The sequence below is a fragment of the Sardina pilchardus genome, chromosome 6, assembly GCF_963854185.1.
Source record: "Sardina pilchardus chromosome 6, fSarPil1.1, whole genome shotgun sequence".
Lineage (NCBI taxonomy): Eukaryota > Metazoa > Chordata > Actinopteri > Clupeiformes > Clupeidae > Sardina > Sardina pilchardus.
The window spans coordinates 4,014,755-4,030,482 of record NC_084999.1 but is presented as its reverse complement, the minus strand read 5'-3'; the positions used below and the strand labels follow the sequence as shown (position 1 = coordinate 4,030,482).

The 15,728-nt window shown below is 45.5% G+C and overlaps 1 protein-coding gene across 1 annotated transcript in view; it reads left to right on the top strand.

Moving 5' to 3' along the window:
- Window positions 1-15,728, top strand: part of lars2 (leucyl-tRNA synthetase 2, mitochondrial) — a gene marked incomplete in the record, with an annotated part of 65,655 nt that overhangs the window by 16,734 nt on the left and 33,193 nt on the right. The window contains 5 exon segments of the mRNA XM_062538181.1: window positions 5,185-5,292; window positions 10,351-10,510; window positions 11,732-11,836; window positions 12,416-12,531; window positions 12,894-13,174. Of these exon segments, the coding sequence (XP_062394165.1) occupies window positions 5,185-5,292; window positions 10,351-10,510; window positions 11,732-11,836; window positions 12,416-12,531; window positions 12,894-13,174 (770 nt within the window).

Here is a 15,728-nt window from a genome sequence, read left to right as displayed (position 1 = left end):
ATATACAGCAGGGAAAGTGAGCTCATAAGATCTAATAATAATAATGAGAAAAAATAAAGTGACAATAATGATAATGTGGCAAAATCTAGACAGGTATTCTAGACATTTCGTTCGTTTGATTGGAGAATTAAGGCCGTTAACATTCCAAGTAAAGATATTACAGTTTGTCCTTGATAATTATGGTTAGACTGAAGAGGAAACAAAACAAAAGAAACATGAAATCTAAGGTTAAATCTGTAATGCAAGATCTGCGCTGAGTGAAGCATTGGTCAATATCTTATGTATTATCTGCGGAGCTTAGGATAGTAAGGATATGAATGAGCACAACTTTCCCTAATACGAACAGTGAAAAGTGAACAAACAAAAGAGCTAACAACCCGCAGGGGCTAACATGAAAACCCCCTGGCTTGCAACCCAAAATAATGTTATATCGATAACGTGACATCTCCATAGCGGCACATCTGGCCATTCGCTAATATTTTAATTTGTCGAAAACAAAGTGTTATGAACGGGTATAGACCTCAAAACTCTGCTGAGTAGGCTACAGATTATAAAGTGGTATACCATCTGAGTCAGGTGAAATAATAGCAAAAGTAATACTTAAAGATATGGCCAGTCATGAGGCTGCAGCTAGTGCAGGTGAGTTCAAGGCTGCTAATTCGCGGCCGGGCCATTGAAATGAATATCTAGCCATACCAACATAGTAGCCTACACATACAAACACATAACTCCTTTATCGCAGTTTTTTTTAATTACAGAGTGACATTCCCCCATAGCTTTACCCAAGTGTTCCGTGATAGCATTGGGTTTGGCCGTGATGATTATGGGTTGAGAAGAGAGCTGCTTGAAGCGGGTGGTGCAGTATCCATGGAGTCGTTCCTTTCAGGCAGAGGGGAGAAGTGGTCCTGTAGAAACCTGGCAGCTTCGGCGGGTGACTTGAAAAGAAGCTGACGACCCTTGTAGGTTATCTTGAGAACAGCTGGGTAGAGCAGGAACGGTTGTAGACCGAGGTTTTCCATCTTCTTCCTCGCTTCAGCCATCTCTTTTCTTCGTTTTGTCGTTTCCATACTGTAGTCAGGAAAGAAGAGGATGTTCTCCTGGTGGTGTTTAACTGGATAGGCCGCCCTGGCTCCCTTGAGAATAGCTTGTCGATCCATATAGTTTAGAAGCTTGAATATGACAGTGCGCGGACGGCTGCTGTTCTGTTCTCTAGAGTACACACGGTGGGCTCTTTCTATGGCAATTTCTCGGTCTTTCAAAGCAGGAATCCAGTCGGGTAGGCGAGCCTTTAGAAAGGCTATGGCATCATCGCCCTCCTCTCCTTCCTTTAAGCCCACAAGACGAACGTTTGATCGTCTGCTTCTGTCTTCTAATTCTGAGAGTTTATCATTAAGGTCATCCACTTTCTTAGCCATCCCGTTGACTTGACCTCTGTCCGATCGTCCTGCTGCCTGAATCGTGTCACACCTAGCCTGTAGTTTAGCCACACAGCTATCTTGTTGACGAACTTCTCTTTTAATTGAATCAATCGACTCTTTAGTGCTGTCTAACTCGGTTCGGATGGCGTTAAGTTGAGGGGTTAGTAGGTCGTCAATTGCATGTCTTACCGCTGCAGATATGGCTGTATTCAACTCTTCTTTTTGTTCGGCTAGTGCTAGTTTAACGCTAGCTAGGATGACTTCGTTTAGCTCTTCCCTCGAGATGGTCCCTGAATCTTTGAATTTTTTCTTCTCTGGAGATTTTTCGTGCTCCCTTTCTCGCGCAAATCTCGCATGGAGTGACATTATGTCCAACTAATATTTAAAATTTGACTAAATTGTTTTGGAAATGAAGGATGGTAGAAGATTTAGCGAATAGACCAGCGGAGCTCCCTTTTAGGGTTGTATCGCCATCGACAGGTCACGTGATCCCGGCTGGGGTAGTTTACCTCTATGTCAGTCTCCAGGATTGGGTTTGAACAGCACTTTAGTGCTTACGCTGAATGGGCAACTAGAGTGACTTGAATAGCAGTTCACTGAAATGTATAAAAAGTGTACGGGTTCAGAATCGTACATTGGAAATCTTTGAAATGCATCACTAAATCGTAAAACCTTAATATCTTTTCTCATTATTCACTAGGCCATTTATCACAAAAAAGAAATCCAAAGAAATCACACACACAAGCATACACATAGTCTATGTATATCATTCAGATATCTTGGTTTTTTTTTACAGCACGCTCATGCACAATGAGCTTAATCTGGGTTTTTTTACAGCACGTTCACACACAGTGCTGTTACTGTAGTCTGGGGACAGGGATTGCTGTGTCTTTCAGTGTTTCTTTGCGCCTTCCAGGCTTACAGTGGAGATATCAGTGGAGATCATCGTCACCAAGCACAAGGGTGATGCAACACCCTGGAAACACCCGTTTTCACATGTTTGATAATTTGCATTGTTTACCCTTCTGTCTCTTGTGTGTCTGTTTACGTAAGGGGATAGGATGTTTGTCTGTTGTTTGTCTGTTTATGTATGGATATCATGTACTTGATGGCAGGTTAAAATCTTTTTTTTTAAGACTTTGTCTGTTCTTGTAACTTTTGAATTATCTGTTCTGATATGAAGTCAACAAAGACTTGTTCAGGGGTTTATCATGTTGCGGGTTGTCAGAAGAACAATCTTTGAGAATTCAGTCAAGCATTTTAGCTACTATTCAGTCTTAGCATTTTAGTTACTGCTCAGACTGTCAAATTATGTGCATATCTGATTGGAATCATATGTAGCAAGTCTACATATGGTTCCAACAATCTATTTTTTAAATCTATTTCAAGCTACCTTCATGTAAAAATGCCGTTCCCATCACATTTTGCCAAATCCAATGAGGTTTGACCTCTCTTGACTTGTACATGTACAGTATGGCATTTACCAGAAGCATGCTTTGGGCATGGGCAGAAGGAGCCACTGGTCAGCAGGGCAGATAAACGTCCTCATCCCCAACCTCTGCTGCCGGCCTGTTATGTGCCTTTTATTAATCCTGCTCCTCCTCAGCCGCATGTTGCACATTCAGAAGGTGAATTAGGAAGCTAATTTCATTTCCCTCCTGGTTGGCCTGTTTGATGTCAACGTTACTTCCAGGCCCGTTGTCATTACTTTAATGTCGATTCGGCCGGAAATGAGAATAGCCACATGGACAGGCTGATCGTATCAGGTCACTTGTAATATGAGATGTGGACAGTCAATCAAGACGCTCGGACTGTGTTCGGATATGAAGGGAGATGAATCTGGCCTGACCGTTTGAAGTTGGCCTTAATCACTCTTCAGAGGTCCTGTTCAATCCATGTGTACTTCTCAGCTTCTCAACGTTTGTATAGTTCTTGTGGGTCTTGTGGGAGCAGTTGGGACCGCTTTGAGAGTACTCATGGTTCTTGTGGCTCTCATAATTGTCATGGTTCCCATAGTTCTCTTGGTTGGCTCTCGTAATTGTGATGGTTCCCATGGTTCTCTTGGTTCTCTTGGTTCTCGTGGCTCTGGTAATTGTGATGGTTCTCATAGTTCTCTTAGTTCTCTTGGTTCTCGTGGCTCTGGTAATTGTGATGGTTCTCATAGTTCTCTTGGTTCTTGTGCTCCTCCTGCTGCTGCTGCATTTTAGTTTTGTAATTGTAATGTGCTGATAGATTGGCTGTTCGTCCCCCTCACACACACACACACACACACACACACACACACACACACACACACACACACACACACTGTGCAGGCTGTGTGTGAGAGAGAAGCCATCCTGTGGGTGGAAGTCACTGCTGACGCAAAATGCAGAGCAGAATGTTGGACTAAGCTGCCTTGGAGGATGAATTTTAGATTTCTTCTCTTCCTCTCCCTTTCTCTCTCACTCTCTTCTTCCTGCTCTCTTCTGTTCTCGCTCTTTTTTTCTGTTTTTTTCTCTTCCGCTCTCTCACTTGTTCAGTCACTTTCTCATCTTTCTTTCATTCTCTTCCTCCCTCTCTTCTCTCTCTCTTTCCTCTCTGCTCTACCCTTTTCCTAATGGTTTCTCAGCTGCACCAGTGGCAGTTAGTTGGTGAAAGCTTTTGAGGGAGAGAGCAGACGGCTTTTCACAGCCCAGTCCTTTCACAGAGCAGAGGCCAGCTGTGGTGTGTGTGTGTGTGTGTGTGTGTGTGTGTGTGTGTGTGTGTGTCTGTGTGTCTGTGTGTCTGTGTGTCTGTGTGTGTCTGTGTGTGTCTGTGTGTGTCTGTGTGTGTGTGTGTGTGTGTGTCTGTGTGTCTGTGTGTCTGTCTGTCTGTGTGTGTCTGTGCATGTCTGTGCGTCTGTCTGTGTGTGTGTGTGTGTGTGTGTCTGTGTGTGTGTGTGTGTGTGTGTGTGTGTGTGTGTGTGTGCGTGTGTGCATGAATTAATGTGTGTGTGCATGAATGTGTGCATGAATGTGTGTTTGTGTGTGTGTGTGTGCGCATGAATGAATGTGTGTGTGTGTGTGTGTGTCTGTGTGTGTGCGTGTGTGTGTGTGTGTGTGTGTGTGTGTGTGTGTGTGCGTGTGTAAGTGCTGGTCCTCATTATTATGCATAACTTCCTGTTGTGCAGCCCAGTCCACCTCTCACTCCCTACCTCGGTCACACTGCCCTCTGAGTTTATTTGTGGTGTGTGTGTGTGCGTGTGTGCATGTGTGTGTGTGTTTGCACGTGTGTGTATAGAGACGATAGACAGCGCAGTTGACTGAAAGTGCCAGGCTTGTGTCTACGTGTCTGTGTGTCTGTTTTCAGGAACTGAAAATTGTTCTCTCAAAATCACACACGAGCAGTCCACAGTCCTGTGTCTGTCTGTGTGCTCTCTGGAGTTGAAATTGCTATGTGGTATTTTTCTTGCTTTGGTGTGTGTATGTGCGTGTGCATGTGTGCGTGCGTGGTCTGATGACCTTAATGGCTGAATTGGGCAGCTGTGTGTGTGCGTGCGTGCGTGCGTGCGTGCGTGCGTGCGTGCGTGCGTGCGTGCGTGCGTGCGTGCGTGCGTGCGTGCGTGCGTGCGTGCGTGCGTGCGTGCGTGCATGCGTTCATTGGGACAGGGGACATCCAGTGTGATTAATGCTTTGAATCCTTACTGCTGTACTACATACTTACATGTAGAATACATGAATGCTTGCACACACATTTATGTGGTTGTGTGTGTGTGTGTGTGTGTCTGTGTGTGTGTGTGTTGCAGCCCCTCCTTGATGCGCTTGCGGAGCTGCCCGAGTGGTATGGCGTGAAGGGCATGCAGGCCAACTGGATTGGTGAATGTTCCGGCTGCTTCTTCAAGTTCCAGCTCAAGGTGAGGCCTCTGTTATGTTCTCCTTACGTGTGTGTGTGTGTGTGGTGTGTGTGTGCGCGCGTGCACTTGTGTGTGTGGTATATTCTTTCTTTCTCTCTCAGTCTAAAGCAGCCTATGTGGCTAGACCTTGTTGTATAAAGCCGCGCTGCTGAGCATGTATTGCCTGGGCTCTGCCTTTCTTCTCTCTGCTCTTGGCCTCATTCTCATCAGCAGCCATTGAAAGGCAGTCGATAGGATAGCTGCGTTAAGCTCATTTAAACGCCAGCGCATTGTCTGGGACACACAGCTTTGCCTTGGAGTGTGAACGATATGTCAGGACAGCCAGAATGTTATCAGTGCTTAAAAGAAATAGTGTTTCTTTTGTTGTGGTAGAACGTTGTCATGTAGGCTTGTTTCTTATATTGATCATTTTGGTTGCTTATCATACTGATCGATCTCCCTCGTCTGAACTATGATGGAACTCGTTGCAGAGGTAGAATTGTAGTTAAACACTCAACCCTGACAGATGATTTGGTGCTCTGCTGCAATCATCAGGCCATTCCAAAAAGCGGTTTTAGTTCAACACAGGAGATGCATCACCAGATCTCTCATCATCACTTGCTTCTATAAAATGATGTTCCTTTTGGGTGTCCATAAGGTCAAAGTTGTGACAAAACTATGACATTATGGACACCCAAAAGGAACATCATTTTATAGATGCCACTCATCAATAGAGCTTGACTGGTGAAGAACTCGGGCAAAAGTTGTATGCATACAGTAGTTTCTCCCATCTCAGCTGCTGAAGGTTTTAACTTCTTCAGTCACTCAGTTTGTGGTGACGGCCTGCTCTATGTAGATTTGCACATTTGCCATATTCCTTGCACTCCTTACATTCCTTACTGATGGATTTCACTGAACTCCAGGGGGAGTGCTTTTCAATAACCTTTTCTTTGAGTTGTCTGGAGCATTCTTTTGTCTTCATGGGGCTGATTGACCAGTGACTGGACCTTCCAGACACAGCCAGGTGTCTTTATATTACTATGCTATACGCATTCACCGCACTCTGGCCATCTCCATTTCACTCATTGTGAGACTAACCATTGGCTGGACCTCTGTTGATTTAACTCAGTCACTCAGTAACTCAGGGCTGAATATTTAAGCAATCACTTATTTTGCATTATGTATTTTTTAAATGAATTAACATTGCTTTGTAGAAATCTGCTTTGATTTTTGGAAATTATTGTGAATAAAGCAGTAAAAGGTGAAATATCCAAGGGGTGAATAGTTTTTACAGTCACTGTACACTAACTGTTTGATTTGTGCAAACTGTAACGTGCATGTAAATATATCGTCATTTCAAATGTCCAGCTCCCAAGTCAACGGAGAGTTGAAATGTGTGTGTGCGGCCGCTAGGAGTGTCTAGATTTCTAGACTACTACTGCAGTTGAAATGTCCCGTCTGAGTTAATGTCTTTAGTCTATGGCGCATGACCTAAGAGGAAACACTGCCAGTCTACAGGTTTAGCTGGTGATGATGCAATCGGCACGCAATCTCCACGCAATCATCATGACACAACCTGCTGCTGGCATCTCCATGGCGGAAAAGCCTGTGCACATTGAATACATTGTTTTGTTTCGTTTTCCATTCTTGGATTTCGTTGTCCGTACTTGGAGGTGCACACTAGGTGCGCACTAGTGTGTAGTATACTGTTAAAAAAAAATAGGGTGCGTTTTTGATGAGAGGAAGTGTGTTGAAGAGTGTGCAGAAGAGGCCAGGTGGCCTTTGGAGGGATGTTATTACAGTAGGGAGACTTAATGGATGGAGTTTAGGGGGCCGGCATAGAGCTGCTCAGACTGCATATCACTGAGCTGTAAATGAGAGGGGGGGAGGAGTAGGAAGAGGAGGAGGAGGAGGAGGAGGAGGAGGAGGAGGAGAGGGAACTCGCATCGTGAGAACAGTGGCATGAAGTTGTAAATGAGGTCTCACTGTGAAGAGAAAAGGGAGAGAGAGAGAGAAGAGGGAGAGAGAGAAGAGGGGGGGAGAGAGAGAGAGAGAAGAGGGAGAGAGAGAGAAGGGGGAGAGAGAGAGAGCGAGATGGAGGAAACTAGCTCTGTTGAGTTAGAGTGCCTCTAACCTGGAGGGATAATGACTTCAAATTGACGAGGGACTAGAGCACGTGCCATTAAAAGGCACTCCCCATACACCACCCACACAACCACACACACACACACACACACACACACACAACCACACACACACACACACACACACACACACACACACACACACACACACACACACACACACACACACACTCATACACACACACTCACACACACACACACACACACACACACACACACCCACTCACACACACACACACACACACACACACACACACACACACACACACACACACTCACACACACACACACACACACACACACACACTCATACACACTCATACACACACACACACACACACACTCATACACACACACACACACACACTCATACACACACACACACACTCATACACACACACACACACACACACACACTCATACACACACACACACACACACTCATACACACACACACACACACACACACACACACTCATACACACACACACACACACACACTCATACACACACACACACACACACACACACACACACACTCATACACACACATGCATACACACCTGCACACCCACACACTGATGAATATGTATTGCTTTCTTTGTCCTTCTCTCTCACCCTCTTTCACACTCAGCCTCGCGCTCTCTCTCTCTCTCTCTCTCTCTCTCTCTCTCTCTGAGTATGTGTTGGAAACACACCTAAATGGCCACTGCTTTTTCTTATTAAGATCCTAATCACATTTCAGCAGGAGTTGGGCGGGGGGGGGGGCACACCATTAAATGTGAGGGAAGGGTGATATTTTCCTGTGTGTTTGTGTGTGTGTGTGTGTGTGTGATTATCTTTCTGGGGGCCTTCAAAGGTCTTCATAAATCTTGAGCGCTCACTACGCACACTAGGTGATTAACTATGCTGGCAGTCGTCGTTTTCTAAACAACTCTGAGAGCATCTTGCGCGACCCTGACTGCTGCTGCCTGTGGCCCAGAGCTGAACCTAATGCTTTGAACAGCTGCAAACGCTTGCGTCAAACGCGTTTTCTTTCAACTGTTACGTGTCAACAATGTTGTGTAAATATTTCATTTCAATGGCAATCCTTTGTCCAGCTCCCCAGTATGCTCATGGAGACCTACCACCTCAGACTGTTTGTTTTGAGATTGCCATGAACGTTTGTGAATGTCCACAAACAGAAAACGGTTTGCAAAAGGTTTGTGAAAGATGGCCTGTGTTTGAAATGTTGAACTCCGATCTCTTGTCTATTATTCCTGCTGGAGTTTGTGGACCTCCATAACACTGTCAAAGATATTTTCAAGGAAGACAATTGGCGTAGCGTCGTACATGCGATGATGTGTGTGAACAGTGTGTGACAAGTGCCTTTGTGAGTTCTTCAGGGGCTTGCGATATCAAAAAGACTAGTGTTGGATTTGCTGCTTGGCAACAGCCTCTAGTTTGTACAATATTGCCTACTTGCGTTTGACTGATGCCATTATTTCCTTTGGCACTCATTAAGTTGATGGGATAATTGAGAAATCCGACGCTCTGTACAGTACATGTCGTGTCTTATTTCCTGAATGTACAGTATTTGTTTTAATTGTTCCAGTGGATGAATTTAGATTGTCTCGAACACTGTTATTATATAGTCATGCGCAACCATTGATCTCTAGAGGAGTGCCTTGGCTGCACGACACCAAAGATCCTTCATTACTATCTGCTTTAACCCTCTATGATGACGCATCTTCAGTTTTTCAGTACCTTCAGTTAAAGGTACACTATGCAAGATTTTCATGTTGTTATAACCTTCACAAAGCAATGTTGATGGTAAACAACCCTGTAATAGGAATAGGGTTAATGAAAAATTATATAATGAAAAATTATTATGATTAATATTATGATAATGATTATAATGAAAAAATCAATCACCTACTGTAGCATAGCTATACAGCTGAGATGTAGCAAGTTACTACTGAGAAAACCAGCCTTGCCGTATGAAAGGGATATACAGTGAATCTGTAGCCTCAGTACCATTGTGTGCATAGCCATCAGTAACACCACAGTTATAAGGAGAACCCCACTCTTTCCCCCCAAAAAATGTTACAGTAATACATTAAAAAGCTCCCAGAAATTCAGAAGTTTGTCATACGAGATTTAACAGTTTCATTTGAACGCTTGCAAGTCTGTGAGCCACTTAGATAGAAGAAAAACATCTCCCACAACAGACTGGAAACTCCTCAAAGCAAATACACAGCTTATTCAGCAAGTGGAGAAGCACTCGTACAGTAAGCCATGGAGGTGCTGAGTTGCACAAGATAGGTACTTTTACTAGTCAGTTGCCCTTTCACACATGGATTGGCAATCAAAGCTGCGGTCCCAAATTAAACTCGTCTGTTAAGCGATCCAAAGGGTTTTCTCCGTCATTAGACACGCACCTACAAATCTCCTCCAATTACCGCTGGAAACTCTACAGTATTGCCTGCAGTGTTTTGAGCTGCTTGGTAGAGATGTTTTGTTTTACAATATGAATGTCGTAATTTTAAATGTAAGTATTTACCCACACTTTGCACAGTGTGTGTGTGTGTGTGTGTGTGTGTGTGTGTGTGTGTGTGTGTGTGTGTGTGTGTGTGTGTGTGTGTGTGTGTGTGTGTGTGTGTGTGTGTGTGTGTGTGTAAGCGCATGTGTGTTCTTTTACATATGTGTGCATTTGTATAACTACAGTATGTGCGTACATGTGTATGTGAATACCTGTGTGGACTTGTTTGTGTACACAGTATGTATACGTATACAGTATACAAGCGTGTGTGCGCGTCTGTCTGTCTGTCTGTCTGTCTGTCTGTCTGTTTCTGTGTTTGTGTATTTATGTTTGTGTGTGTCTGGATGTGTGTGTGTGTGTGCGCATGTTTTTGTGTGTGTGCCTGACGTCCCTGCTGTGTGTGTGTTCCTCCAGCTGGATGGAGAGCTGGCGGGGGAGACTCTGGAGGCCTACACCCCCACACCAGAGGCCGTGTTTGGGGCAGCCTACGTCTCCGTCCTCCCCTCCCACCGCCTGCTCCACGGGTCCAGCCGCCTCAAGACTGCACTTAGCAGAGCACAACAGCACGGGAGAGGTGTTGAGACACACACACACACACACACACACACACACACACATACACACACACACCCGGGCGCATATACTGTATACGTATACATACTGTACGCATACATACACAAACAAATGCACACACTGTACATAATGTATCCACATACACATGTACGCACACAGTTATACACACGCACACATATGTAAAAGCACAGATAATATAAAAGCACACGTATGTAAAAGCACAGATAATGTAAAAGCACACGTATGTAAAAGCACACGTATGTAAAAGCACACGTTTGTATGCATGCGGTTCCAGAAGAGTACAGGAGATGGGTGGTGGCTGGAGGGGGATTAATCCCAAAGCGCAATCCCAGGAATGCACAGTAGTTTAGTAAACATGGGCCTAGACTGTAGCCCTGGAGACTGTGTGTGTGTGTGTGTGTGTGTGTGTGTGTGTGTGTGTGTGTGTGTGTGTGTGTGTGTGTGTGTGTGTGTGTGTGTGTGTGTGTGTGTGTGTGTGTGTGTGTGTGTGTGTGTGTGTGTGTGTGTGTGTGTGTGTGTGTGTGTGTGTGTGTGTGTGTGTGTGTGTGTGTGTGTGTGTGTGTGTGTGTGTGTAATATGAAGCCTCTAGGTTTTCTTTTTGCATCATTTACATGCCGTAATACACTACAGTGAGTTCAGGCCCCACTAGACCTCCCAGGTCTTAAGGCCCGCAGGGTTTCACGCTGCAGACTCTGCTGCAGAATGGTCAGCACAGTAGATGTGTCACACAGACTGTGGAAGTGTATGACTAAAACATGGCGGAATAGTACTAAAGTTCTCCATGCAGGCCTGTTTACTTGTGTGGGTGTGCATATTTGCCTAATTATATATTGTGTAGGAGTGTGTGTGTGCGTGTGTGTCTGTGTGTGTGTGTGTGTGTGTGTGTGTGTGTGGACAGTATGTGTTAGGATTGTGAGTATATAGGTGATATCAGTGCCTCCTTGCTGTGTTAATTGGGAATCCCAGTAGAGGTTTTCACTCTCTCTCTCTCTACCCCTCCCCTCTTTCTCTCTCTCTCTCTCTCTCTCTCTCTCTCTCTATCTCTCTCTCTCTCTCTCTCTCTCTCTCTCTCTCTCTCTCTCTCTCTCTCTCTCTCCCTCACTATAGCTGTAATAGCTAATAAGGACCCAGGAGAGCAGTGTCCACGTCCCTGCCTGCTGAAAATTAATGTGAACTCTGACGGTTGACCTCTCTGTTGCAGATTGCCTGACTGAGGTCACAGCACGGAACGTGTTCACTGGCCAAGAGGTTCCCGTGGTGATATCCGCCCACGCAGAATTCCAGGATCACCTGGATGCAGTGATAGGTGTGTTTCAGAAAATCTGGCTTTTTGTTCTATAACCCCCCACAGACCAAGTCGACTGAGTTTTATCTACCGAGTGTGTATCCACCAGCACCCAATCCCCACGAGCATCTGTAGGATGTCATTAAGCAGGACCAAAGGTCCTGGACTGGTGGCCCATAAACCATATAAACTGGGCCATTCATAAGGCTCTCAGTCCCTTCCACATATGAATGATCATCTAGTGTAGTGTCACCTAACCTGGTTTCTACGACGGTGTGTTTACATGATTCATCTACTTCACATGTGTATGATGAGTCCCTCCCTCAGGGAACTCAAAGGTGTGTATGTGTAGAGAGAGGTGTGTGTGTGGGTGGTGGGGGAGGGGGGGGTGTCAAACAGGTGCACAAACAGGTGCTGGTGCTTGTTTCTCCCTTCATAGGATGCTCCCTTGAGGTGGGGGTGGTGTAGGGAACACTCAGTCCCTTGACAACCAGAGTAGCATTACACACACACACACACACACACACACACACACACACACACATTTGTACAAACAGACAGTGAGTGTGTTTAATGTTTTCCCTCCGTTCTCCCTGGTAGGTATTCCAGATCTGAATAAGGAGGATGCCGTGGTGGCGAGTGTGTTGTCTCTGCAGTCGCCCTCCGTACTGCACACTCACGAGGACGGATCGCAGACACTCCTCAACTCTGCAGAGGTCCGATCACACACGCTTCAACACACACACACACACACACACACACACACACACACACACACACACACACACAATCTAGCACACACTTACAGCATATTTTGCAGCCCAGCCATTGGAATTACCTGAACACATCTTTTACAATATCTTTCTGATATCGCTAAAAGTTACATGGATAAACAGATATCAAGACTTCATTATTGGCCTTGAGAAATCCTCTTCCCCTATTTCTGGAGCAGTTACCTCTAGGCTCGTTAGAGCACGTCTACAGTATACTGGGGAGACTTTGTTCTTCAGGCGTTTATGTCCTAAGAGAAGATATGGGAGAGGCTGACATATGTGTTCTGTTCACCTTCTCTGTGTAGTTCACAGGCCTCAGCAGGCAGGAGGCTTTTGACTCCATTACCCAGAAAGCCAGGGAGATGAAAGCAGGTGGTCACCTGACCAGCTCCAAACTCCGTGATTGGCTGATATCGCGGCAGCGTTACTGGGGCACACCCATTCCCATCATCCACTGCGGCTCGTGCGGCCCGGTCGCCGTGCCAGAGGACGAGCTTCCTGTCACTCTGCCCAAAGTCGCCCTCACCGGGAAAGGGGCGTCGCCCTTGCTGTCCGCCCAGGAGTGGATCCGCTGCACCTGTCCCAGGTGAGACACCCTACTGACTCGTACTCCATTATGACTCGTACTCCATTGTGGCGTGAAGTCTGTTTCGTTGTGGCATTTCCAGCCACTGAGGGCACTGTCATGAAGGAGTAGGGTTTGATACCATGATGTTAATGATGATGATTACTGATCAGTTTCATTGATTAACAAATGCTGTATGGCAGATAGCAGCCAGGTGTTCAGGTAGCATTGATGCAGACTCGCCTTTGGGGCATTAATACTCCTGGCCTTACCCACTCTAGGGCATTAATTCCCATCTCCCTACCCACTCCAGGGCTTTTTGCCCCACTCCCTAGTCCCTACCCACACCAGGTCCACCCTTGTTTACTCTGGCAACAGCACCTCCGACCAACCAGCGAGCAGAGGGCGTTCCTGAGAGCGATTACATTTAAGTTGCAAGCCTATCTTTATCGCTGTGTCCCCCGTGGTTAATATACGTCATCACCAAACGTTAGTGATTGAACTCCAATGAATTCAAACTTCAGACAAGCGTCCACCAACCAGGAAATAACTGTTTGCCAATGGCTCTATGACCAATGGTCTCCAGGCTAGCTGAATGTGGCGCACCCTCATGTGAACGTGTGGACGGAGTGGAAGTGGATCTGGACCGGGTTTAGAGGCTAGTGTGGAAAAGGCACCGAGTCTGAGTGTGAGTGTGTTCATGCACATGAAACCGCCACGGCGTTGTGAAAAATAGCAGTAAAATAACGGTAAAAATTACCGGTCTCTGTAGAAGTTCACTGTGTCTCACTCGCCATTGTTAAACCATTGTTTTGATTCTGGTAGTGGTTATTGTTTGGGCTCTGTTAATGGTATTGGTAGTGGTAGTGGTTCCATTGTTGTTTCTGGTAGTGGTTCTATTGGTAGTGGTAGTGGTTCTATTGGTAGTGGTAGTTGTAGTGGTAGTAGTTCTAGTGGTAGCGGTTCTGTTGGTAGTAGTAGTGGTAGTGGTTCTGTTGGTAGTGATTCTATTGGTAGTTGTAGTGATAGTGATTCTGTTGGTAGTGATTCTATTGGTAGTTGTAGTGGTAGTGGTTCTATTGGTAGTGGTAGTGGTAGTTGTAGTGATAGTGGTTCTGTTGGTAGTGATTCTATTGGTAGTTGTAGTGGTAGTGGTTCTATTGGTAGTGGTAGTGGTAGTTGTAGTGATAGTGGTTCTGTTGGTGGTAGTAGTGGTTCTGTTGGTAGTGATTCTATTGGTAGTTGTAGTGGTAGTGGTTCTGTTGGTAGTAGTAGTGGTAGTGGTTGTAGTGGTAGTGGTTCTGTTGGTGGTAGTAGTGGTTCTGTTGGTAGTGATTCTATTGGTAGTTGTAGTGGTAGTGGTTCTGTTGGTAGTAGTAGTGGTTGTATGCTAGTGGTAGTGGTTCTGTTGGTGGTAGTAGTGGTTCCATTGTTGTTTCTGGTAGTGGTTATATTGGTAGTGGTAGTGGTTCTGTTGGAAGTGGTTCTGTTGGTAGTAGTAGTGGTTCTAGTGGTAGTGGTTCTGTTGGTAGTGGTAGTGGTTCTGTTGGTAGTAGTAGTGGTTCTGTTGGTAGTGGTTCTGTTGGTAATAGTATTGGTTCCATTGTTGTTTGTGGTAGTGGTTCTATTGGTAGTGGTAGTGGTTCCATTGTTGTTTCTGGTAGTGGTTCTGTTGGTAATAGTAGTGGTTCTGTTGGTAGTGGTAGTGGTTCCATTGTTGTTTCTGGTAGTGGTTGTATTGGTAGTGGTAGTGGTTCTGTTGGAAGTGGTTCTGTTGGTAGTAGTAGTGGTTCTAGTGGTAGTGGTTCTGTTGGTAGTGGTAGTGGTTCTATTGGTAGTGGTAGTGGTTCTGTTGGTAGTAGTAGTGGTTCTGTTGGTGGTAGTAGTGCTTCCATTGTTGTTCTGGTAGTGGTTGTGGAGCTGGTGTAATGGCCCTGTGCATCAGACAGCCTGCAGACAGCTCATCCCTGGAGGCACTGGTGGGGATCTGAGGATAATGAAGTCTGTCCGGCCTCCTCTGAAAAATGAGACACACACACACACAGAGAGAGAAAGGGAGAGAGAGAGAGAGAGAGAGAGACACACACACACACACACACACACAGACACACACACAGAGAGAGAGAGAGAGAGAGAGAGACACACACACACACACACACACACACACACACACACACTGAGAGACACAAGCTTACACACACACACACACACACACACACACACACACACACACTTTGCTGCTGGGCTGTGGGAGTATAAATAGACCTGTGGCTCTCTGAGCATGACATGCAGTTATATAAGAATTAAGTCACTGAAACGCCACCATGATTTGTGGAACTCATAATATGAAACGGCCTCTCTTTTGCCATCCCTCTAGCTTTTCATTATGTGTTCCTCTAGCTCTCTATACCTCCTCTCCTACTCTCTCCATCTCTCTATACCTCCTCTCCTACTCCCTCCATCTCTCTATACCTTCTCTCCTACTCCCTCCATCTCTCTATACCTCCTCTCCTACTCCCTCCATCTCTCTTCACCTCCTCTCCTAATCCCTCCATCTCTCTATACCTTCTCTCCT